The 26,134-nt window shown below is 42.2% G+C and overlaps 1 protein-coding gene across 3 annotated transcripts in view; it reads left to right on the top strand.

Moving 5' to 3' along the window:
* Nucleotides 1-26,134, top strand: part of LOC126248378 (fibrillin-1-like) — a 647,044-nt gene that overhangs the window by 375,360 nt on the left and 245,550 nt on the right. For 2 of the 3 annotated variants that reach the window (XM_049949314.1, XM_049949313.1), the window contains one exon: nt 18,033-18,121. The exons of the other annotated variant lie outside the window; for it this stretch is intronic. In XM_049949314.1, coding sequence (XP_049805271.1) covers nt 18,033-18,121 — 89 coding nt within the window. The remainder of the gene's footprint in view (nt 1-18,032; nt 18,122-26,134) is intronic. 3 annotated transcript variants of the gene reach the window in all.

Here is a 26,134-nt window from a genome sequence, read left to right as displayed (position 1 = left end):
ACTGATACAGGAATTAGTGATCACAAGGTCGTTATAGCTAGGCTCAATACAGTTTCTTCCAAATCCACCAGAAACAAACGCAAAATAATTTTATTTAAAAAAGCGGATAAAGTGTCACTAGAAGCCTTCCTAAGAGACAATCTCCATTCCTTCCGAACTGACTATGCAAATGTAGACGAGATGTGGCTCAAATTCAAAGATATAGTAGCAACAGCAATTGAGAGATTCATACCTCATACATTGGTAAGAGATGGAACTGATCCCCCATGGTACACAAAACAGGTCCGAACGTTGTTGCAGAGGTAACGGAAAAAGCATGTGAAGTTCAGAAGAATGCGAAATCCCGAAGACTGGCTAAAATTTACAGACGCGCGAAATTTGGCACGGACTTCAATGCGAGATGCCTTTAATAGGTTCCACAACGAAACATTGTCTTGAAATTTGGTAGAAAATCCGAAGAAATTCTGGTCGTATGCAAAGTACACAAGCGGCAAGACGCAGTCAATACGTTCGCTGCGCAGTGCTGATGTTACTGTTACCAACGACTGTGCCACTAAAGTGGAGTTATTGAATGCAGTTTTCCGAAATTTCTTCACCAGGGAAGACAAATGGAATATTCCAGGATTTGGAACACGAACAGCTGCTAGCACGAGTTTCGTAGAACTAGATACCTTAGGGGTTGCGAAGCAAGTCAAATCGCTTGATACGGGGAAGTCTTCAGGTCCAGATTGTATACCAATTAGGTTCCTTTCAGATTATGCTGATACAATAGCTCCCTACTTAGCAATCATATACAACTGCTTGCTCACCGATAGATCTGTACCTACAGATTGGAAAATTGCGCAGGTCCCACCAGTGTTTAAGAAGGGTAGTAGGAGTAATCCATCAAACTACAGACCTATATCGTTGATGTCGGTTTGCAGTAGGGTTTTGGAGCATATACTATATTCAAACATTATGAATCACCTCGAAGGGAACGATCTATTGATACGTAATCAGCATGGTTTCAGAAAACATCGTCCTTGTGCAACGCAGCTAGCTCTTTATTCGCACGAAGTAATGGCCGCTATCGACAGGGGATCTCAAGTTGATTCCGTATTTCTAGATTTCCGGAAAGCTTTTGACACCATTCCTCACAAGCGACTTCTAATCAAGCTGCGGGCCTATGGGGTATCGTCTCAGTTGTGCGACTGGATTCGTGATTTCCTGTCAGGAAGGTCGCAGTTCATAGTAATAGACAGCAAATCATCGAGTAAAAATGAAGTGATATCAGGTGTTCCCCAGGGAAGCGTCCTGGGACCTCTGCTGTTCCTGATCTATATAAATGACCTGGGTGACAATCTGAGCAGTTCTCTTAGGTTGTTCGCAGATGATGCTGTAATTTATCGTCTAGTAAGGTCATCCGAAGACCAGTATCAGTTGCAAAGCGATTTAGAAAAGATTGCTGTATGGTGTGGCAGGTGGCAGTTGATGCTAAATAACGAAAAGTGTGAGGTGATCCACATGAGTTCCAAAAGAAATCCGTTGGAATTCGATTACTCGTTAAATAGTGCAATTCTCAAGGCTGTCAATTCAACTAAATACCTGGGTGTTAAAATTATGAACAACTTCAGTTGGAATGATCACGTAGATAATATTGTGGGGAAGGCGAGCCAAAGGAGGTTGCGTTTCATTGGCAGGACACTTACAAGGGAACCTCCCCATCGCACCCCCCCTCAGATTTAGTTATAAGTTGGCACAGTGGATAGGCCTTGAAAAACTGAACACAGATCAGTCGAGAAAACGGGAAGAAGTTGTGTGGAACTATGAAAAAAATAGGCAAAATATACAAACTGAGTAGTCCATGCGCAAGATAGGCAACATCACAGGTAGTTATTAGTCCAGGAGTGCCGTGGTCTCGTGGTTAGCGTGAGCAGCTCTGGAGCGAGAGGTACTTGGTTCAAGTTTTCCCTTGAGTGAAAAATTTTTCTTTCTTTATTTTCGCAAAGTTATGATCTGTCCGTTCGTTCATTGACGTCTCTGTTCACTGGAATAAGTTTAGTGTCTGTGTTTTGCGACCGCACCGCAAAACCGTGCGATTAGTAGACGAAAGGACGTGCCTCTCCAATGGGAATCGAAAACATTTGATCGCAGGTTCATAGGTCAACCGATTCCTCCACGGGAAAACATGTCAGATATATTCTATATGACACTGGTGACGGCATGTGCGTCACATGACAGGAGTATGTTGTCGACCCACCTAACTTGTACACTTGGCGAATGGGTAAAAAGATTCTTCTACCTTGCCCGATTTAGGTTTTCTTGTGGATGTGATAATCACTCCCAAAAAAGTGATGAAAACATAAGAGTTTGTCACATAAACTGCAACAAATGAATGCAACAGTTTCACAGTCGCACAGTTTTCCCTGTGTTCTTCCAAAACATGTGTTTTTAAAGTTTTCAAATTTTTCTGTGCGTAGACCGTCAAGTCCTGCGTATGTCCAAGCAAATCTAAACATGTCCTGGAATTTTGGAGAGCGAAGTTGATTATGTGTGAGTGCCTGAACTTTGATGATTGTCTGAAAATAAAAAATTAAACTTTTCACGCGAGGGAAGAATTTGAACCAAGGACCTCTCATTCTGCCGCTGCTCACGTTAACCACGAGGCCACGGCGCTCCTAGACTCAGAATTACCTGTGATGTTGCCTATCTTCCGCATGGACTACTCAGTTAGTATATTTTGCTTATTTTTTTCATAGTTCCACACAACTTCTTCCTGTTTTCTCGATTGATCTGTGTTCAGTTTTTCAAGGCCTATCCACTGTGCCAACTTATAACTAAATCTGAGGGGGGTGCGATGGGGAGGTTCCCTTGTTAGAAGATGCAACAAGTCCACTAAAGAGACAGCTTACACTACACTCATCCATCCTCTGTTAGAATATTGCTGTGTGGTGTGGGATCCTTACCATGTGGGATTGACAGAGGACATCGAAAGGGTGCAAAAAAGGGCAGCTCGTTTTGTTTTATCACGTAATAGGGGAGAGAGTGTGGCAAATATGATACGCGAGTTGGGATGGAAGTCATTAAAGCAAAGACATTTTTCCTCGGGGCGAGATCTATTTATGAAATTTCAGTCACCAACTTTCTCTTCCGAATGCAAAAATATTTCGTTGAGCCCAACCTACATAGGTAGGAATGATCATCAAAATAAAATAAGAGAAATCAGAGCTCGAACAGAAAGGTTTAGGTGTTTGTTTTTCCCGCGCGCTGTTCAGGAGTGGAATGGTAGGGAGATAGTATGACTGTGGTTCGATGAACTCTCTGCCAAGCACTTAAATGTGAATTGCAGAGTAATCATGTAGATGTAGATGTAGATGTAGATGCTGCTATCTGCTGAGGTTTTGGTACAATGACAATAGGTGATGACCAGGGGCTATTACTTGATTCTGTGACCCCGTCTTTAAGTTACTGACTTATAAAGTCCTCCGTGACACACTGTAGGTATTGAGCAACATTATATGGTTTCTCATAAACAGGAACTTCATTTACAGTATGAATATAATGTTGAGCTAGTGATGTGGCAGGCAGTGGGCCAGGAGGATCAAACAGCTCTATGTATTTCTCAAAATGTTTCCATCTCCTCCTTGTTCTGTCCCTCTAAATATGCTACCCACATGATGCCTGTACGTCCTCAGGGCTGAAGTTATCAATACTGACAGGCACTATTTTGCATCTTTCAATTTCTCTGATGTAGGATAAACTATTCCTTGCAAAACATTTCACCATATCAAAGTCTTCATATTCAGACAAAGGCTCAACAATACACCTAGATTTCACCAGAAAATCAGCTTTTGCATCAATCCAGATTATCTTTCCAGTACCTGTCAGTACGATATCCTGTGAGTTGACTTTAAGGGACCTTTTACATGGTTTAGCTAGCCACCCCTGTCCTAGGGGTGATCCTTGTGACAGTAATGTTTTTTCAGCTGGAAAACAAAGATGAAATGGTGCTCCATGCTTTTCTACTATATGCTGTTCCAAGTCAAATGGTTCAAATGGCTCTGAGCACTATGGGGCTTAACATCTAAGGTCATCAGTCCCCTAGAACTTAGAACTACTTAAACCTAACTAACCTAAAGACATCACTTCCGTCCATGCCAGAGGCAGGATTCGAACCTGCGACTGTAGCAGTTGCGCGGTTCCGGACTGAAGGGCCTAGAACCACTCAGCCACCGCGGCCGGCATTCCAAGTCAACTTTGGTGTAATGTGCAACAAGGAAATGTAACCCAAGAATGATTTCATAACCATTTCCAACCATGGGAATCGCTTCTACATCAACCCAGAAGTTACTTCCCCCACTTGGAAACTTGTTATCATTGAACTATGAACTGTTGAACTCTTCATGACATTTCTTGCTGTAACCCCCATAAAAATGTGTCAAGTGCTGTCTGCTCAGCTTCTTGTAAAATTACTTTCTTGGATTATCATCTTCCTTGAGCTCAGCTGTATTTACATTAATCTTGTAAAAATGGGCTACAAAACTCTCTATTGATTCCCCTTGCTTTTGAAGCATACTATTAAGTTGTTCATGGCAGTAACTCAATGCATTCTTTCTCCTATATCTGTTCACCAACTCTCCTCTGAAGTCATTGAACGACTGTGCTCCATGCAAATTTTTGTGCCTCATAATGTACCTCCTAGCATTCCCTGCTAGTTTTAGGTAGACTACACTCAGCAGCTGCCCAATTTTGCAACCTGGTATCTGTTTCTAAATTATTGAAAAATACAAAGACATCCTCCTCTGATTTGTTTTGAAATGGGGTGAACAATGCAGCAATTTTAGTGTCCAGGGTAGATGGACTAGGAAGCAACAGTTCCCTTCTTTCTCCAGTAGTTGCCCTAGTTCTGCCTATAACTGAGTTACTTGATGTACTAACTGCTTAATAGCTTCATGAGCTGAATGTTGCTTTTTTCATATTGTCTTCTTGCTACCAACCCAAAATAAATATGAAAAGGAAGAAGAAAGGATAGGTAAATAACTATACACTATACAGGCCCAAAAACTTTGAATTCAACCCTTAAACATCTTTCTGCGTAGGGCATCCCTACTGCAAGAGTTCCATGTCTCTGGCTGCTGCCTTGTGGCTGACTGTCTTCATTTTCAGCAGTCATTCTGACAAAAATTGTAACCACAGTAGAGGTAAAGGGCACACTTCTGAAGCTAATTCTAACAGTATGTCTAGGATGGGATAGTGTGAGCTAGGACTCCCTGCCGAGGAAGAATGTGTTCCTGAAGGAGGACTGATGATGGTTACAATGGGTTCTTTCCTGAGGCTTGCTTACAATTTGTTTGGCAGCATTGAAAATATCATGGTATTTCCATAGTGTGATGGCCTCTGGCTGCTCACTGTGTATTCTACTGCTGCAGCTGCTGCCATGTCACCAGATTCCTGTATTTACTGGCAGTAGCAAGTGTGGCTGTTGGTGGTGGCTCTGAGGATGCTGTGCTGCAGGGCCCAGAATATACCCTGGTGAGGACAGGAATGACTGAACCTTCATGTCATACTCTCAGGATGATGACAAAGTACGTTGCTACAGGTGGCACCTGGATGCTTAGGTGGCAGGCAGCAGTTCATGTTCCACAGCAAAGGTAGGGGTGTCTGCATCATCGGCACAGTACTGAACAGCTCAGGCTCAACATCACATAACTGTCCATCTGTTTGATGGTGACAAGCTGGCTCACATGTCCTTAAATACTGCCGCCCCCTGCTGATTTCACGGTAATTATGGTGTTAGTGAGTCTTGCCAAATTGTCAGGAATGGGGTGGAGACTCAGTTCTCATAATCAGGATGCAATACTTCCTGCATGCTGGCTCAGTGTCAGCACATGCAGCCTGTCATCACAGAGGCATTGTGAAGGTGCTGACTACACAATCCACTAGCAATTACCAAATGACTTTGTAGGTGGCCTGGTTTTCTCCTGGCACTACACTGCCAATTCTAACTCTCATGTATAATTCTTTAAAATCTGATTTCCAAGAACATATTTACAGTTGTGTCAGTTGTCTCATTTGGGCATCACATCTACTAATTTCTGTTCCATTAGGGTAATTTCTTCATTTGTATGTTTGTTTGTTTTGTTTTAGGGTACAAAAACAACTAGAGTCACATGCATCCATGTCGGAATAATTTGTTTGAGGTGGTGTTTCTCTCTCTCTCTCTCTCTCTCTCTCTCTCTCTCTCTCTCCTCTAGTGTACATGTTCATGTGAGGTGAGTTGTCACAAAGTCACAGCTGGTTACAGAGTAGAAATTTCATTGAAGTATCATTGTCCACTTTGCTGACACTTCAGAATGACAGCTACCAGTACCTTGTACTGTCTGTTGTCCACCAACACTATATAATCATAATCCTAAGCAACTGCTGTTCCACATAGCGAAGGAGGAGTGACACTCCACATCATACAACATATTTACTCACTTGGCATTATTAGTATAAGCCTTGGAATGCTTCATGGAAATCTGTATTAGAGGTACTTCTTGGATACAGTCTTCGGTAGTTTATTGTAGTATTATGTTAATTCCAACAATCAAAATATGTTGTACTTTAAAAATAAATGTTCATCAAAATTTGCTGCCTATGAAAAACAAATGTTCACTTATACATAATTTCTGAAAACCACAGAGTCAAAACACTTGTTTCCATACAAGTCCCTTTTTGTTGTGTATCAGTATTATTTTGCTAGAATATTAATGTTGTCTATACTTGTACATGGTGCCTTACAAAGTGAAATGTACTTGGTGCAGTTGTATTTTTGTTAATGTCTAATCAGAATGTGAGATAATTTATACAAGTTACTCAGGTTTGGAACATATGTAGGCTGCAATCACTCACTGTGCACAGTGCAATACCCTGCACCTATCTCCAAACAATCACTCATTTCAGTGCCCATGTTAAGTAAACAATTTTTTCTTGTTTTGGTCCATACTATCCCCTCCCAAAATATGGAAAGCAAAGAGGTTGCAGTAGAAGAGATTTGTTTTATTGTACCAAAAATGAGTAAGTGCTCATAACTCTTAAGGTATGCATTTTGGGGCACTTGTTTATTTGACATTTTTGCTTTGAATGCTCATTCCTGTGATATACCTGAATACTAACCATTACTCCTACAACATCCTGTATACAAACTTCTAGCTTCCTCTGTACTGCAATACACTTCCTGATCAAGAGTATCCAGACACCAATTAGTGGACATTACTATGGAGTGTATCCAATCTTCACATTTATGACAGATTGAACTCTGCTGAGAACACTTTCAATGAAGTTTCTGAATGCTTGTGATGGAATGACAGCCCAATCTTTCTCAAGAGCCAAAACCAGATAAGGTAGTGATGCTGGACACTCGGGTCTGGAGCAAAATCATTGTTTCAACTCATCCCAAAGGTGTTCCATTCAGATCAGGTTAGGAATATGTGCAGGCAAATCTATATCAGGAATGTCATTGCCTCACAGATGCTGATTATTGCAGGGTGAATTGTTGTGCTGATACAAAGAGTCATTGTTCCAAATTGTTCCTCTATTGGACACAGTACACAATGCTGCAAAATATTGCCATATTCTTCTGTATTTAGGTTTCTTCAAAACAATATGGGGACCACACCCTAACCATGAAGAACACCCCCATACCATAACACCATCCAGTCAGTACTTCACAGTTGGCACTACACATGATAGCAGCCTATGTTCAAGAATTCACTGAACCCAAATCCTGCCATCAGATTAACACAGGATACAGCATGATTCATCTCCCTAAATCACTCATTTCCAGTCATACACTCTCCAGCGACATCATTCTTTACACTACCTCAAGTCTCACTTAACACTGACTACAGAAATGTGTGGGTTGTGAAGAACTGCTCAACTATTGTACTCCATTGTTTTTAAATCCTTAAACACAGTCATTGTGCTAGTCATACTGCTGGTAGTACTTTGAAACTTGTGAGAAATTCCTTCTGCTGACTTCATGCAATTTTTTAGAACCACCTTCCACAAAGCTCAATGGTCCCTGTCTCTGAGTACATGGGGTCTACCTCGTTTTGGTTTAACTGTGGCCATCCCTTCATGTTTCCACTTCACAATCACATCACTAACAATCAATTTGGGCAGCTTTATAAGGTTTGAAATGTTACTAATGGATTTGTTACTCTGATAACATGTGATGTTCAGAATCATTGCTCTCTCCTGCTGTAAAGGGCCTGCATCCAAACAAATACATTTGCCTCAAATATCAAGGCTGTATGAGAGGGAATGGCTGACATGGGAAGGATGGCAGCTATCAAAATGTAAGTACTGTCCTGTGTTAGAAGGTTTAATTAAATTTTTACAGTTATCATTCTCTCCATGTCAGATGTTCCCTCCCATACAGCCTTGGCATTCATGGCAAACATATTTGTTCAGATGTAGGCTCTTTACAGGAAAACACTATCATTCTCACTTCAACCTTCACTGGATGTAATTACCCCACCAGCTCAGTTAAAAAGCAGATTTCCCAGGCTGTCATATCCAATCGTAGCACTGCTGATCCCTCCACAAAACAGAGGAATTCACAACCCCAGATCTACGACATTTCTGAAATGGGGTAAAATCTGGATAATGGTGCCTCCCTCCACCCACTCAAGCATTTGAGAGAGGATGTAAAAAATGAACAAAAAATCGATTTTTCAAAAATGTGTTCATTTTGTAGTGCACATGTTTCTGAAGGTTGATATATAAAACATATACGTCCAAGAAAATGTCAGACATCTTATTTGGTTTTAAGTGTCCCAAAGTGCAGTGCCACACCTCTTCACACAGCATTCTCTATTGCATGTCATTGTATTTCACTCTGTGGAATTGAAATGTGTGTATTTTGTAAAGGTAGCCATCAGACCTATATTTAGGACAGTGGAAATTAAAATGTGCTGTGGTGGCTTTCCTGCTCCTTGTCAGCTACTTTGACATTCCACTATCCTTAAAAAAACTCACAATTAATGCTGGGTGGGATTATTTGTGACCAGGAGAAAAAAGAACTATATAGAAAAATTGCACTCTTTATTGCCTGTTAGCTAAGAACTTTCTGTTTTGTGTGACATAAAATTAAATATAGGAAACATAAAACCAGTAAAGACAAGAGACAGGTAACATAGTACAGATAGTACACATTTCTTCAATCCTTAGATCCCAGCATTTTTTCTCTCAATCTTGCTACAGCTTTACATGGCATACTTTTCTTTATGCACAAGAATCTATTAACTTATCAAATTTTGTCAAACGTTTTGTTACCATGAAAAACCAAAATTTCACTGTCTGATACTGAAAAAGCTGTTAATATGAATAGTACCCAGGACTGGTGTGGTTTCTCAATTTGGTTACATCTATTTTGTGACTGTCTGCTAGATAAAATGAAATAAGCTTTTCTAATATTGCAGCAATAGTAACACACACCGAATAATTGATTCTGTTTTGACACAAATGGTTATTTTTAAAACCCCATTTACATAAATAACATGACTGAATACAATTAATGAGGTTCCAGTATCAAATGCCTATTAGGCCTACTACAAGTAAAAAGTTTTATGTTGGGAAATAGTTTTATATTTCATTCATATCCTTCAGTTTCTCAAGCATAAGACTTAAAATTAGTAGTAGTACAAATTTTTTTACAAACTTGGAATCTTCATATTTTTCCATATAATTTGTGTGATTTAACCCTTTCTTCTCCTTCCTCGTTCTAACAAACGATCTTGTCATCACTAATTCTGTAGCTATTTCTGCCGTTGCCAAAACTTATTCTCCTGTGAACTTCATCAACCCTGCCAGACTCAGCAGTTATTTATCCTGTGTTTATTCTCCAGTTAGGCATTATTACATGTTCGTACAATGCATTTTCCATGCTATTCCAAGAATAGAACTTCCGTGGCTGCTAAACAGGAACTGGACAACTGGCCCTTAGTAGTGAAGGAATCTGGCCAAAATTTTTCTATCAAAATTTCATTTTCTTGGATACACCGAGAAGATAGTATGTAATCTTTCTTATCTGTTAGTCTTGTTAGCGGTTTATTTCCACTCTGGTAGTCTGACTCTATGTATTTCACTATAATTATAACATTGCTTATCACATGCATACCATCAACCACATAAACAAACAATGATTGGTATTTACCAGTTCAAATTTATTCAGCTCAGATTGTATAGCACTGTCCCCTTTTGTCTGTGGATTTTTTTTTATTTCTTGGTACAACAGGGATTCCCCTGGCAGAGACATCACGTACACTATGCACACACTGAAAAATCACAACATGGTTCTTGTCCCCTAAAATTGCCACCCCTTGGATCTTGGGGTGGAAATACATCTCTTTTCACTCAGTGTTATCCTGGTCTTGAATGTGTTAATCAGCTACTTAGACAAGGCTATGACTCTGTAAAATATTGCTCTGAAATTAGGTCCATTCTGCCTGATATTTTACCCATCACACATAGAAAAGATTTTCGTTGCCCTACCAATCTCTGCAGTGTCCTTGTCAGACCCTATGCTCCTTCTGCACCCATTTCCCTACCCTGTGGCTCCTGTCCCTGTGACTTTACTAGCCCTGTAACTTTCAAAACATATGCTATCAAAGAAAGAGCCATCTCAGGAATGACACATGTTGTGTACCAACTGTTATGTCAACACTGTTTGGCATTTTACATTGGCATGACTACCACCAGATTATCAGTTAGGATGAATAGGCATAGTCAGAGGGTGTATAATGGCAACACACAATATCCTGTTGCAGAACATGTTCTACAACATCACAGTTGTGACCTCAGTGCATGTTTCACTACATCTGCCATCTGGGCTCTTCCCCAAGGCGCCAGTTTCTCAGAATTCTGCAGATGGGAATTGGCATTACAATATATCCTTGGTGATCAACACCCACCTGGCCTTAATTTTGGTTAATTTCTTCAGTCTCAGCATTTCTCTCAGTAACTTTTCCTTTATTCATTCCCTTTCAGTTTTCTATATCTAGTATTATCTGACCTGTGTATTTTTTCCCACCAACACATCTACCACATACAATGCACTTAGGTTTCTGCTCTTATTAACTTGTGCACAATGTTTTGTCAGTAATCTTGGTCTTGCATATTACCTATCCTCCACCTTTCAGCTCCCAGCTTTGAATATCTCATCTGGCAGAGTCCCAAACAATTGGTCTTTCCTTCTCATCCTCTCCTGTAAGTCTCCCCTGACCTGACGTACTGGGCAGCTTTTCAGGCACTCTCCCCCTTTTCTAAACCTCACTAGTCCTTCTCCTTCACCCACCTTCCTTCCCCTTCTGCTTTTCTACCAGAAGAAGTCACTGGCTCCAAAACTTGCAAATTTCGATATCTTTAGACATGTTCTCTCCTTCTGCTACTTGGTGAATGGGCTTTTCCATCTATCCATTTTCATTATATTTTCAAAAATTGATAATTTTCTTTGATGAATTAGAACATAAATACTTTATTAAGAAGATCATAAGTACCATACCAGGAAACTGGTTCTAAGTCACAACAAGAAAGTTTTTACAGCTGCAAAGAAAGTCACAATAAGGAAGTTTTTACAACTGCAAAGAAGAGAACGGCAATCAGCCACGGTTAATAATGCTGTTTATTGACACAAGTAGTGCTGTTATTGGTTCTGAATTGACAGGTGCATCTTCACATTTATGTTAAAATTGTTATGTACGTTATTTGTTGGCTGCTTTTTAGCAACTAATGTAAACAAAAGCAAATGTTCTGAATTGACAGGTGCATCTTCACATTTATGTTAAAATTGTTATGTACGTTATTTGTTGGCTGCTTTTTAGCAACTAATGTAAACAAAAGCAAATGTAATGTAACTGTGTGCAACCATCTGAAGATGAACATGTTGATTTGAAACATAATGGCGCTAAATGTGTAATGAAAAGCATTATTAACTGTGGCTGGTTGGTGTTTTCTTCTTTGCAAGAATCATCGTGTATTCTGTACTTAACTACAGTCTCAAAAATGTCGGTTTGCGACAAAATAACGGAAGAAAATATTTGTTCCAAGTTGCATCAATGCTGAGGCACTACATTTAATTTGTGGTATTACAAGTACAGAAATACAGCATTAGGTGTTTTACCTATTTGGACTGTAGTTAGCAAAAACCACAACCATGGAATCACAAAACAAGCACAGCTTGGCACAAAGACCATGTGCTATCCACTAACTGATGTGTGAAAGACCTCCTCCACAATTTAGCACCTGCATTAAGTCTAAGGACATGCAACAGAGTACTGAGAACACAATAGCACGGAAAATGTGTTTTGTGAAAAAATGGCTCTTAGAATATTTTTTGTTATTGTAGTAACACGATTCACGTTTCCGTCGCACTTCATCTAGTGTAGACTGGGAACTGTCTGCTAGACCTGCCCGATGTGAACTGACTGGGCACGGCTTGTGCTGCCTGAGTTGTTGTTCCACCGGCAGAGGGCGCGGCCGAATTCTCGCGTGCCCTCTGGTGGACGGGACTTTACTTGTGGCAATTACTGTCCGTGATGCGCCGTGCCGATGTGCGCCTCCCGCGATCTTTCTGGTGGCTACTGCACTCCTCCTCCTCCAGGGGGTGAAGCCACTGTGATCCACTACGTCGGAAGGTGGAGCATCATGCAGTAGTGATAACCTCCACGTCCATTGGAAGGCTGGAGTCAAGGGGATCTGCCAATCCTCGAGCCGGAACCTTCGAATATGGTTGGAAGTGACCCACATGAAGAGGGCCCCCGTCATCCCACCACCGGAGCCCGGGACAGAACGGGCGACAAGCTGTCGAACTCCTGATCTCGGTCCACCTCGAGAGGGGCAAGACCTAGTGGCAGGGATGATGGGGAAGGGATGACCACAAGTGAACCAGCCTCCTGAGAAACCGGGCCTGCGAGGGGGGCCGGCTCTCGCCGGGGCATCTCTAACGATGGCGAGGCCGGTGCTGGAGCTACTGGAGGCCGCCAAGGCTGAGAACCATCGCAGTGTGGCGGAGTCACAGGTGGGAGTGGCGGTAGTGTCCCCTGAGAAAACAACACAGGTGCTGGCAATGGGGAAGCCGGCGCCCGAGGGGTAATAGGGTGAGTGCCCAAACGTGGACGTAGCTGATTTTGGTGACGACGTACCTCCTGGTCCCCTGCCTGCAAGGTATAGAGCTAGCGGCCATTGTGGTGCAGGACCACCGCCGGTATCCAACGCGGATTGCGACCAAACCCACGTGCCCAGACCGACATACCTGGTGGAAAGCCGGGTACCCCGTTTTGCGAAGACTGGCGAGGACCAGGCTGGAGGAGGTGCAGCAGAGTCCAAGGTTGGCACCCATGGAGGAGCTCTGCGGGGCTGCGTTCTCCCATCAGTGTGGTTTGGTATGCCGTCAGGAAAAACATCAACGCCTCCTCCGCAGGAGATTCGTGAAAATACTTTTTCATCTGCATCTTAAATGTGCACACCATGCGCTCGGCTTCCCCATTCGATTGTGGATGAAAGGGGGGAGAGCAAACGTGCCAAATACCGAAGCGCCTACAAAATCCTGGAAGGTCTGCGAAATAAACTGAGGTCCATTGACCAATACCAGGGTGACTGGCAGACCTTCCACAGGAAAGATTTTTGCTAGTGCCTGGATTGCAACTTCTGAAGTGGTTGAGGAGCAGCAAAATCACCTATGGGAATCGGGAATAAGCATCAATGACAATGAGCCAAAAGCCATTGAGAAACGGGCTGGCAAAATCTATGTGAACACGTTCCCATGCCTGGGTTGCAGGGGGCCATGAAGAGAACGCTGACCTGGAAAACGCCTGTTGGCTCGCACACTGGGAACAGGAGGCCACCTAGTGCTCAATTTCTCTGTCAATACTGGGCCAGTACACATGTCTGCGAGCCAATGTTTTAGTACGGGAAACACCCCAGTGCCCCTCATGTAATAACGTGAGGATCCCCCTTCAGAAACTTGCAGGAACAACCACGCAAGGAGCTGTATCATCAGTAGCCAGAAGGAGAACTCCTTCCAAGACTGAGAGGCGGTCTCGTAGAACAAAATAATTACGAAGAGGGTCCGAGGCCCGACCTGGAGGTTGGGATGACCACCCCTGCTGAATGAGGCGAACTACTTGCCGGAGAACTGGGTCAGCTGCCATTTCCCTGGCGACTCTAGAACTAGTGATCGGGAAGCCATCAATCGCTTGCAGGACGCCACATCCAAGTGAAAACACATAATCTCCTCCTGATTGAACTTAGGATCCAGGCCCACCGGAAGATGGAAAAGAGCGTTGGCATTGGCATGCTGTCCAGTAGGGCGAAAATGAACGTCATAGTGGTACTTAGAGAGGAACAAGGCCCAGCGCTGCAGTCTGTGGGCCGCACTATCCGGAATCTGAGAGGCAGGGCCAAATAACGATATTAATGGCTTATGGTCAGTGATTAACTGAAACGTCGTGCCATACAAGAAAAGGTGAAACTTGGTAACAGCGTAGACAATGGCCAAAGCCTCTTTTTTCCACCTGGGAGTAATGGGCCTGTGCGGGACTAAGAGTTTTAGATGCAAATGCCAGTGGCTGCTTGGAGCCATCCGCGTTGCAATGGGCCAGGACTGTCCTCATCCCATACTGCGAAGCATCTGTAGCCAGGACCAACGGATTATTGGGGTCAAAAGTAGCCAAACAAGGCGCTGACGTGAGGAGGCCCTTCAACGAGGTGAACGCTCGCTCGCATGCAGGCGACCAATCAAAAGGAACACTCTTGTGCAGAAGGCAGTACAGGGGGCGAGCTATGGTGGAAGCCCTGGGAATGAACCGATGGTAATAGGCAATCTTGCGTAAAAAAGCTTGTAACTCCTTCAGCGAAGCGGGCCGTGGAAGGTCGACGATACCTTGGGCCAAACTTCCTAGCGGCTGGACGCCATGCCGAGAGATGGTGTAGCCCACATACTCAATGGACGGTTGGAAGAAGTTCGACTTACGCAGGTTGCAACGCAGGTCCATGGACCTGAATTAGAGAAAGAGTGTTCAAAGGTTGTGCAAGTGTTCCTTCGTGCTGCGGCCTGTGACAGTTATGTCTTCCATGTAATTAATACAATGAGGGATTGTCAATGTGACGTGCTCAAGATAACGCTGAAATATCGCCGGGCACTGGATATTCCGCAGGCCAACCGCTGGTATTGGTAAAGGCCAAACGGGGTGTTGACGACCGCCAGCCGTTTGGAGTCCTCATCAAGTAGTATCTGATGATCCTCCGCCACGGCGGAGAACAATTCATCAGAACGAGGCAAGGTATAGGTGTCCACCACCAATTGGGAATTAATGGTAGCCTTGAAATCGCCACAAAGACATAATTTTCCCGAGGGTTTCCTGACAATAACGAGGGGCGAAGCCCACTCACTAGAAGAAATGGGAAGAACGACCCCGAGGGCTGTCAGCCAGTCTAGCTCTGCTTTTACCTGAGGGCGGAGAGCCAAGGGGATCTACTTCGCTCGTGGAAAATGCAGGCAAGCCGATGCCTTCAACTTCAAGTGAGCTTCAAAGTCTGAAACATGCCCCAGGCCCTCCTCAAAGATATCCTTAAAATCAGAGATCAAAGATTCCAATGATTGATAGGGAACGTCTTCGGAGACCAACTCCATGGTGTCTGCGATAGAAAAACTGAAAACTTGAAAGGCATCCAACCCAGAAAGGTTAGCGGAGCTCGCATCACTGACAACAATAAAAGTAAGAGGCCGAGTGACTGATTTGTAAGTAACGTTGGTAGTGAATTGACCCAGTAGGGGAATGAACTGGTTACCATAACCACATAGACGCCGGTAAACTGGCGCCAACGGGGGCGACCCAAAGTTGGAGTAAGTTTGTACATTCAACAAGGAAACTGCTGCGCCCGTATCTACTTGCAGCTGTAATTGGCACGACTGAACCGACACCTCGATAAGGAGTTTGTGTGCCAATGCGTCGGGAGCCTGGCCCAATGAAACTTCCTGGATGCCAACGTCCATGTCCTCTGTACCTGCTTCCTTCGATTCTTTTGAGGCTGAGCGGCAAACTTTAGCAATGTGTCCTTTTTTATTACATTTGTGACAAACAGACCAACGCTGGGGGCCCTCTGACCAATCATGATGTATATAGCATGACACACAGGACAGTAACAGGGGCCGGCAGCCGGAACTCTGTTTACGCACCATGCGGGAGTGGCCTTAACGGCCGGATTGTACCGCTCGCATGTCGTCCACCCCGGATGCCCTGAACCGCCTCGGCGTTGCACCATGCTTCCAACTGTTGACCTGCGGCATGAGAGACTTCATACGATTGAGCAATGGATAGGACTTCCTCAAGGGAAGGGTCTTCCAACTGCAGGGCCCATTGCTAGACCTCCCTATCAGGGGCCGAACGAACAATGACGTCACGCACCATAACATGGGCATACGACTGTCGCAACTGCTCTGTGACAAAATGACACTTGCCACTAAGACCATGCAGGGTAACGGCCCATGCCCGGTAAGACTGATGGGGCTGTTTCTTGCATTGATAGAACTTGACCCTAGCCGCAACAACATGCATGTGACGGTGATAATATGAAGACAGCAATGAACACAATGCGTCAAAAGACAAGGACGAGGGTTCCTGCAACGGTGCTAGCTGCCGCAGAACTTGATACAGCAAGGGAGATATCCAAGACAAAAAAAGAGCATGACATACCTCCGCATCGGCAACATGAAACGCCTGGAAATGCTGCTGAAGGTGATGTTCATATGCGTCCCAATCCTCCGCCGTCTTGTCATACGGGGGAAAGGGAGGAGGGAACGGCGCTGGAGCAGACTGTGTGGAGAGGAACGCTGGAAGCACTTGTTTCGTGGTAGCCATGAGCTCCATCTGCTGCTCAACCAAAACCCGCACTAAATCCTCCATGCCATGGATAAGCTGCGAAACCGAAACGATGACGCAACACGCGAAAGAATGACCCTACTCGTCGCCAATTGTGTAGTAACACGATTCATGTTTCCGTCGCAATTCACCTAGTGTAGACCGGGAACTGTCTGCTAGACCTGCCTGATGTGAACTGACTGGGCACGGCCCATGCTGCCTGAGTTGTTGTTGTTCCGCCGGCAGAGGGCGTGGCCGAATTCTCGCGTGCCCTCTGGTGGACGGGACTTTACTTGCAGCAATTACTGTCTGTGATGTGACGTGCCGATGTGCACCTTCCACGATCTTTCTGGTGGCTACTGCAGTTATCACTCCTCCTTTGTTGTAAAATGAAATCATAATCATACTTCATAATTAAATACAGTAATCCTCTGAGATGTATGCTATTGCAAGAAAGACTGCATTCCATTTTTGCATGGGAGAGCTATTAATATTCTTAATGCTTTTGAAGTTCTTTTACCTCATGATTTTTGCCCATTCCCTTTCATCCTGGGTGGCCAGTGTATATCTCAGTTCTGCTTAGTACGTTACAGCTTGCCAGCACAGTTACTCGAAAGTAGAACTCAAAGACAAAAAATCAGATCTGAAATTAGTAACGTGAATGAATAACATATCAATATAAAGTCTAATGTCATTGATTGTTTATATCATCCCATATTTGGCTAGATTATGAATTTAAAGTAGATCATTTTCGAAGCTTGATAATGTTATATTCCCTGACACTATTGGCGGTTTTGATCTCAAGCTAACTGAAGTAATCTGATTGTAAATCATTCACCACTAGACCATTAACATGTATTTCAAAAGGAAGCTCATCTGTGTACAAACTGCCCCAGACTACAGTGTTGGTAGGTTGTGCAGATTGCCATATAGAATTCTGAGGCTGTACGTGATTATTGTTGCATTAACAATCATGTCTGTCTGAGTTTTTGCAGTGCCCGGCCAACTACAAGTGGTTTTTGTCCTTTGCAAATAATGTAAAAAGTATTTCTGCAATTAATTCAACACCTCTCTTCAGGTACAATAATCATTGTTTAGTAATGATAATGTGATGATTATTATTAGAAAGAAATTAATTGTTTCTTACAGATGCAGAAATACCAATGGCAGCTTCATCTGTGACACAAATGTCAACTGTCCTCAAGGATATAAGAAATCACTTTCTGGGGAGTGTGAAGGTGAAACACATTTAAGAAAAACACTGCCTGACAAAAAACAGGAAAGCACCCAGAAGAAATGGTTGGATGTCAATGTAACTTTGTACATGTACACACCATTGGTCGCATATGTAAATGATTAGAGACGCAATTCTCTCTGACTGGTAGAACAGGCACCAGAGTGAATTGTGTTTGTTAATATATAGTGTTGTTACCAGGCCTAGTAGGATATATAATCATCAGAAGTTTAGTTATCACTGTGAAGGACACGGACATACTGGATACTCGTGTCAGACAGTGTTATCAGCACCTGACAGACTTTGAAAGGGCCCTCATTGTACGTCTCCATTTGCCTAGCTTGTCAAATTGTGCAGTTTCCAGAATTGTAGGGCATTTGGACAGGACAGTGGCAGGATGTTAGAGTGCATGGGAACATGAAGGCAGACATACTCATTGCCAAGATTCTGTTCAGCCACTTCTAACCACCACAAGAAAGCAGCACCACATTATGCACCAAGCACATCATAACCCCTCCACATCTGCACCTGCCATCCTAGAACAAGTAACGGACTACTTGACATGTTCTGTGTCATCCCACACCATTTGCTGGAGATTATCAGCAGCCCAACTAGAGAATTACTCCCAAGCATAGGCTGTCATTAACATTACAACACAGGTGAATACATTTGAAGTGGTGCCATGATCAGGAAACATGGACCGCTGATAAATGGCTTTGCATTGTGCTCAGTGATGAATCACAGTTCTGCACTACCTCATGTGTCCGTTGTCGGCAAGCACGGCAGCGACCTTGGGTAAGGTCCCATTCCTGTTGTGTTTTGGAGAGCCGCAGTGGTGTCACTCCTAGTGTCATGGTATGAGTAGTGACTTCAGGTTACAACTGACAGTGACTGAGGGAACTCTGATGGCACAAAAATGGTACATCACAGACATCCCATGTCCTCAAGTGTTCTCTCTCATGTGACAGTTTTGTGTTTCACCTCTCAACAGGACAATGCTTGCCTAAACATTACAAGTGTCTGAATGAACTGTCTCAATGATGTTCAGGTACTTCCATGGCCAGCAGACCCCAGGTCTGTCCCTGATAGAACCTGTGTGGGACCAGCTTGACTATGAACTCTGTCCCAGTCCCACTACCCAGGATATCAAGGACCAGTATCAACAGTTGTGAGCTAGCTTGCCTCAGGAGAGGATACAATGGCTTTATAGCTCCCTTCCCAACCAAGTCAGTGCCTGCATCCAGGCCAGAGTGATTTTAACATCATACTGATAATTGGTTCATACTACTAAATTCTATGCAAATTTGACTCAGTTTTGTAATCATTGAACTAACGTCACACCTCCCCTGAACACAAGAAGTTTCATTGTGCCTTCTCATCATCTTCTGGATGCTTTACTGTTTTTTTAATGCTGTAATAACATAATGCTATATCAGAATATATACGGCTTTTTATTGGTTTCCTTTAGGTTAAATGTATTGCTTCAATCATTTATGTTCATGTGCGATCATATACAACAGTTTTAGCTTCTACTAGCCTTAAGTGGCAACTAGTTGCTTCACTTAAAATGAATTTTAGCCGGATGATGTAAGTGAAAATAATATTAAATGCTTTAAATATAGTGCAGTTAAATAGGTGTGAGCACTTAAATCAAATTTTAACTGGCTTACATAAGTAAAAATAATTGCAACTGGTTTAAAAAGATTTCAGTCAGAAATAAATGTGAAATTTTAGGAGCTCTATCTATATTTTCATTCATGAGGCATTACATGTTGAAGAAATGTAGTTTTTTCTTAGTGTTAATAAAAAATTACAGACACTAATAACCATAACAATGAATGAGAAAACCATATTTCCATCTGTTTTTGTCATTTGTGCAACATGTGGCATCCTGCTTTGTTTCCTGGCATTATTTTGACTGGCAAAGCTGATCCAAAGTCTTTCCTGGGTCCAAGTTCATGAAACACCTTCATAGGCCCATGGTCATGAATGAAGATGGAGAGAGGGAGATACTGATGGCTTCCTCAGAGGATGCCATTACCATCACTTTCAACATTAAGCAACTTGACTTCTGTGTCAGACACTGGTTGGAATGGAATAGTGGTCAGGTGCTAAATTCCAGCAAAAATTGTGGTAGCAAACTGAAGGCCTCTGACTGATACTGTGGTATTTGAAGCCCCACTGAATTTATTTACCAGAGTCAAGACTGTGGTGTCTGATGTGGCCATGATCCATGTGATGTACAGAAAGTTGAAAGGGTCACCACTTGGTTGTGGACACAAGTGATACCAATCCCAGAGTACTCAATCAATATCAGCATTGATGTCAGAAAAAGAAATGTGCCACCTGGCCAGAGTTTTCATTTTTTCTATCCCCCAGTGAGATGGGTGGTGCAGGTGTAATCACCAGCTGAAGGGCATTTGGAATGTCACCTTACATTCTGTATCTTCTGTTTACAGCAGAATGAAGCTACAGTTCTCATTTAGGTGATATTGGAGTGAAAAATATGTTGTGGTAGGTGATCTGAACATCAATGCCAGACATACTTGACCACTGTTCGAAGTACTCACTATGTGAATTTCACCACTTTGAATACTGAACAGTAAAATTAGCTAATGTGTGCTGAAGACTGTCATCCAATAATTCTTCATACAAGACTAACTGTTTATGTGGGCACACATAAAAGGTGTCACTGTTGTTGTGCTGAGCTGTGTGGTGGCACTGTAATGCAGTGAATGATTGTAAGTAATAAGAAACAGAGTGCGCCTACAAAGGCACTATGTTTTTCATCGAGGGAGTGTTGGCTTTAAAAGTGTGATCAGCAGTTTTTGGTCTGTTATCAAATGTGATTGTGTTTCAAAAATAGTACATGAAATTTATTAACTTAAAATTGATAGCTACTGTCTTCTTCATTATCTGTAAGTAATTTAGTCATGTTTTAGAAGCATAAACTATGGGCTGTTCCAACCCATCTGGAGTATATATATAAAAACAAAGATGAGGTGACTTACCGAACGAAGGCGCTGGCAGGTCGATAGACACACAAACAAACACAAATATACACACAAAATTCTAGCTTTCGCAACCAACGGTTGCCTCATCAGGAAAGAGGGAAGGAGAGGGAAAGATGGAAAGGATGTGGGTTTTAAGGGAGAGGGTAAGGAGTCATTCCAATCCCGGGAGCGGAAAGACTTACCTTAAGGGGAAAAAAGGACAGGTATACACTCGCGCACACACACATATCCATCCACACATACAGACACTGCTTGTGTCTGTATGTGTGGATATATATATATATATATATATATATATATATATATATATATATATATATATATATATATATATATAGGGAAACATTCCAGGTGGGAAAAATATATCTAAAAACAAATATGATGTGACTTACCGAACGAAAGCGCTGGCAGGTCGATAGACACACAAACAAACACAAACACACACACAAAATTGGTCTTTAAATATGTCTGCTTGTGTCTGCATATGTGTGGATGGATATGTGTGTGTGTGCGAGTATACCCGTCCTTTTTTCCCCCTAAGGTAAGTCTTTCCACTCCCGGGATTGGAATGACTGCTTACTCTCTCCCTTAAAACCCACATCCTCTCGTCTTTCCCTCTCCTTCCCTCTTTCCTGATGAGGCAACAGTATGTTGCGAATTTTGTGTGTGTGTTTGTGTTTGTTTGTGTGTCTATCGACCTGTCAGCACTTTCGTTCGGTAAGTCACATCATCTTTGTTTTTATATATATATATATATATATATATATATATATATATATATATATATATATATATATATATATATATACAAAGATGATGTGACTTACCAAATGAAAGTGCTGGCAGGTCGACAGACACACAAACAAACACAAACATACACACAGAATTCAAGCTTTCACAACAAACTGTTGCCTCATCAGGAAAGAGGGAAGGAGAGGGAAAGACGAAAGGATGTGGGTTTTAAGGGAGAGGGTAAGGAGTCATTCCAATCCCGGGAGCGGAAAGACTTACCTTAGGGGGAAAAAAGGATGGGTATACACTCGCACACACACACACACACACATATCCATCCACACATATACAGACACAAGCAGACAAGTGTCTGTATATGTGTGGATGGATATATGTGTGTGTGCGAGTGTATACCCGTCCTTTTTTCCCTCTAAGGTAAGTCTTTCCACTCCCGGGATTGGAATGACTCCTTACCCTCTCCCTTAAAACCCACATCCTTTCGTCTTTCCCTCTCCTTCCCTCTTTCCTGATGAGGCAACAGTTTGTTGCGAAAGCTTGAATTCTGTGTGTATGTTTGTGTTTGTTTGTGTGTCTGTCGACCTGCCAGCACTTTCATTTGGTAAGTCACATCATCTTTGTTTTTAGATATATTTTTCCTACGTGGAATGTTTCCCTCTATATATATATATATATATATATATATATATATATATATATATATATATATATATATATATATATGTGTGTGTGTGTGTGTGTGTCATCTATTTCTGACAAAGGCCTCATCGGCCGAAGCTTATATAGGGTGAGTCACTAACTATTGCCATCTAGAATAACTCTGAAATGTTTGTGGGACAAATGTTGCATGGGATAACGGCGGCCATAAAAAGACATTGGGATTTTTGTTGCTAGGTGGGGTCGCTTCAGAGATACGAAGGTCAACTTTGTTTTTTTAAATGGGATGCTATAGTTTAGTACTTATTTTCTGATAGTGGCCATCGAGACAAATCTAGTGGTGTGTAACAGTAAGGTCTTTGAAGGTCACAAAGGTGGCATGAACATCTATTTACAGAAGGTGTTTGAAGTTATGACCATTGGTGTCAATGCAGTGCTGCAATCTTCTTTTCTTGGATTGAGTGGTATTCCTTATCACTTCAGCACTTATCGAAACACGTGCTCTGACAATTCTCTCTTGTGTATCATGCAAATTGTAAATATTTGCCGAATACAGCATATCCCTCTAACATGCCATTGACATGTAAACACTGTTCAACGGGTTTGGAATACAACACTAATAGGAATGGTAAGACGAGTATCTTCGAATCAAGTGAATGTGAATGATATATTCCTTCGAAGAACAAGTCGATATGCTTCTCATTTACGAAGAATGCCAACGAAATTCAGTGAGAGCTAGACTTATATGCTGAAAGATAGCCTCAATGTGCTCACCCTACATATCGTACATTTAAATAAGTGTATGATAAATTGAGAAAAACTGGATTTTTAACTCATCGGAAACATATCCGGCAAAGGAAAGTTACTAACGAGGAAATGGAAATTGGTACTCTTGGCACTGTGGTTCAAGCTCCTTGTGTTAATTCATGTCACATCACAAGGGAATTTGGCTTGAGCCAGTCGTGTTGTTCATGTTCTGCATCACCATAAATATCATCCTTACCATATCAGTCTCCACCAAGAATTAACTGGTATGGATTATATGCATCGCACTGAATTCTGCCAATCTGCTCAACTTCAGATTCAAAGGGATGATAAATTTATTAATTTGATTTTATTTTCTGATGAGGCTACATTCATGAACCACAGAAATGTTAATTTTCATAACATGCATTATTGGGCAACTGAAAATCCACGTTGGCTGTGGCAAGTTGCACACCAAAAACCGTGGTCAGTGAATGTATGGTGTGGGATTCTGGAGAACAGAATCATAGGCCCCTATTTCACTGAAGGAAATCTTAATGGTAGGATGTACACCACATTCCTGCAAGAAACATTAGGTCTGTTATTGGAAGAAATACCTTTAGGAACAAGGAACAGAATGTGGTATCAAAATGATGGGTGTCCAGCACATTTTTCACTGATGGCTACAAATGAGTTGCAGAGACAATTCCCAAATCATTGGATTGGATGCGAAGGAGATGTGTTGTGGCTGGCTTGTTCACCTGACTTGATGCCTCTGGATGTTTTCTTGTGGGGATTTATAAAAAACATTGTTTATTATGAAGACGTTCCAACTACACCCTAAGATATGTGAGAGAGAATTGTCAGAGCATGTACTTTGAAAAGTGCTGATGTGATAAGGAATACCACTCAATCCATGATAAGAAGATTGCAGCACTGCATTGATACCAATGGTCATCACTTCAAACACCTTCTGTAAATAGACATTCATGCCACCTTTGTGACCTTCGTTGACCTTCAAAGATCTTACTTTTACACATCACCGGACACTGGATTCGTGTCAATGGCCCCTGTCAGAAAATAAGGACCAAACTATAGCAACTTCTTTTGTCCCACAAACTTTTCAGCTCCTATCATACTTTTGGAGTTATTCTTGACGGCAGTAGTTAGTGACTCACCCTGTATTGTGACAGTCTTCTTGTTTTTCCTATCTGTGACTCAGCATCTCTGCTATATGGTGAGTAGCAACTTTTTGATCCTTAATAATTTACTTTTTGTAGAAAAGATGGCAGGTAATCTGCATCTGACTGAAATACTTCCACTGTGGCACCTGTAAATATTATTTTGTGTAAATTATTCAATTGTTATGAGCATCATAATCATAATCGTCATCATCATCATCTATTTATCATCATCAGCCATATGACTTCTACAACTGCCTGAAGGGTTCATGTAGACATTTCCACACATTATAACCTTCAATTTTGTGGGAAAGTTCTCATAGAATGTTGATACTTTTGGAGTAAAGATGACCACTCATCGAAACGCCAGAAAGGCACACACACACACACACACACACACACACACACACACACACACACACTTACGCCTATGCCCTTGCATAGCATTAGCTGGACACACGGTCTTCAGCTATACATGTCCATGTTGATGCTTCATGTTCTCTAATTTTATCTATCCACCTTCCATAAAGTTATCATCTTGCTCTTTTCTTATCTCTTGGAATCCATCAAGGAATATCCTTGGTCTATCTGCCATCTCTTTGCCTTGCCTCATATGCCATCCACCTCCTCCTCATTGTTACTGTGGTCATAATTATATATACCACTCCTGTCAAGATCCATCTGTTTATTTTCATGTTTGTTTTAGTTCAAAAATGGTTCAAATGGCTCTGAGCACTATGGGACTCAACTGCTGTGGTCATCAGTCCCCTAGAACTTAGAACTACTTAAACCTAACTAACCTAAGGACATCACACACATCCATTCCCGAGGCAGGATTCGAACCTGCGACTGTAGCAGTCGCACGGTTCCGGACTGCGCGCCTAGAACCGCGAGACCACCGCGGCCGGCTTTGTTTTAGTAATTCTCAACATGCAGTATTTCCATTACTCACTGAGCACCCCTTAGTTCTTGAATGGATTTCACATTGGAAGTCTATTTCTAACTGTGATAAATCTAAAGTGGCAATGAACATGTATTGTGATCTTTCTGTTCTGGATTCATTGGAAGTTTAATTTTGAAAACTATTTAAGTTACCAAAAACACCCCAGACCACTGTTCAGTTCACGTTTTTTACTGACCATCCACTCACCATCAGCAGCCCTATATACAAAAACTCATGAACTGGCTTCATGACCTTATATATAATTTGTACTATTTTGTCAATAGGGTGGCCGAGCGGTTTTAGGTGCTACAGTCTGGAACCGTGTGACCGCTACGGTCACAGGTTCGAATCCTGCCTCGGGCATGGATGTGTGTGATGTCCTTAGGTTAGTTAGGTTTAAGTAGTTCTAAGTTCTAGGGGACTGATGACCTCAGAAGTTAAGTCCCATAGTGCTCAGAGCCATTTGAACCATTTGTCAATATGTTGGTTATACGTTAATTTAGTTTATGATAACTTCCCTTGCTTGTTGTTGAAGTTTCTCTACACTAGATGAAAACAGTACAGTGTCATCAGCAGAACTAGATGATTCAAACATGTTCTGTTAACATATAAGGTGAGGTGAAATTCGTGCACCCGGGCTTCACAGTGCCACTCCTAACATGCTAATGATAAAAAAATGTCTCTCAAAAAATTTCATCAGGTGAGTACGTCCAGCAGATAAAGCAGAG

The sequence above is a fragment of the Schistocerca nitens genome, chromosome 3, assembly GCF_023898315.1.
Source record: "Schistocerca nitens isolate TAMUIC-IGC-003100 chromosome 3, iqSchNite1.1, whole genome shotgun sequence".
Taxonomy (NCBI): domain Eukaryota; kingdom Metazoa; phylum Arthropoda; class Insecta; order Orthoptera; family Acrididae; genus Schistocerca; species Schistocerca nitens.
The sequence above is the reverse complement of the archived record's forward strand: the minus strand, read 5'-3'. Positions and strand labels throughout refer to the sequence as shown.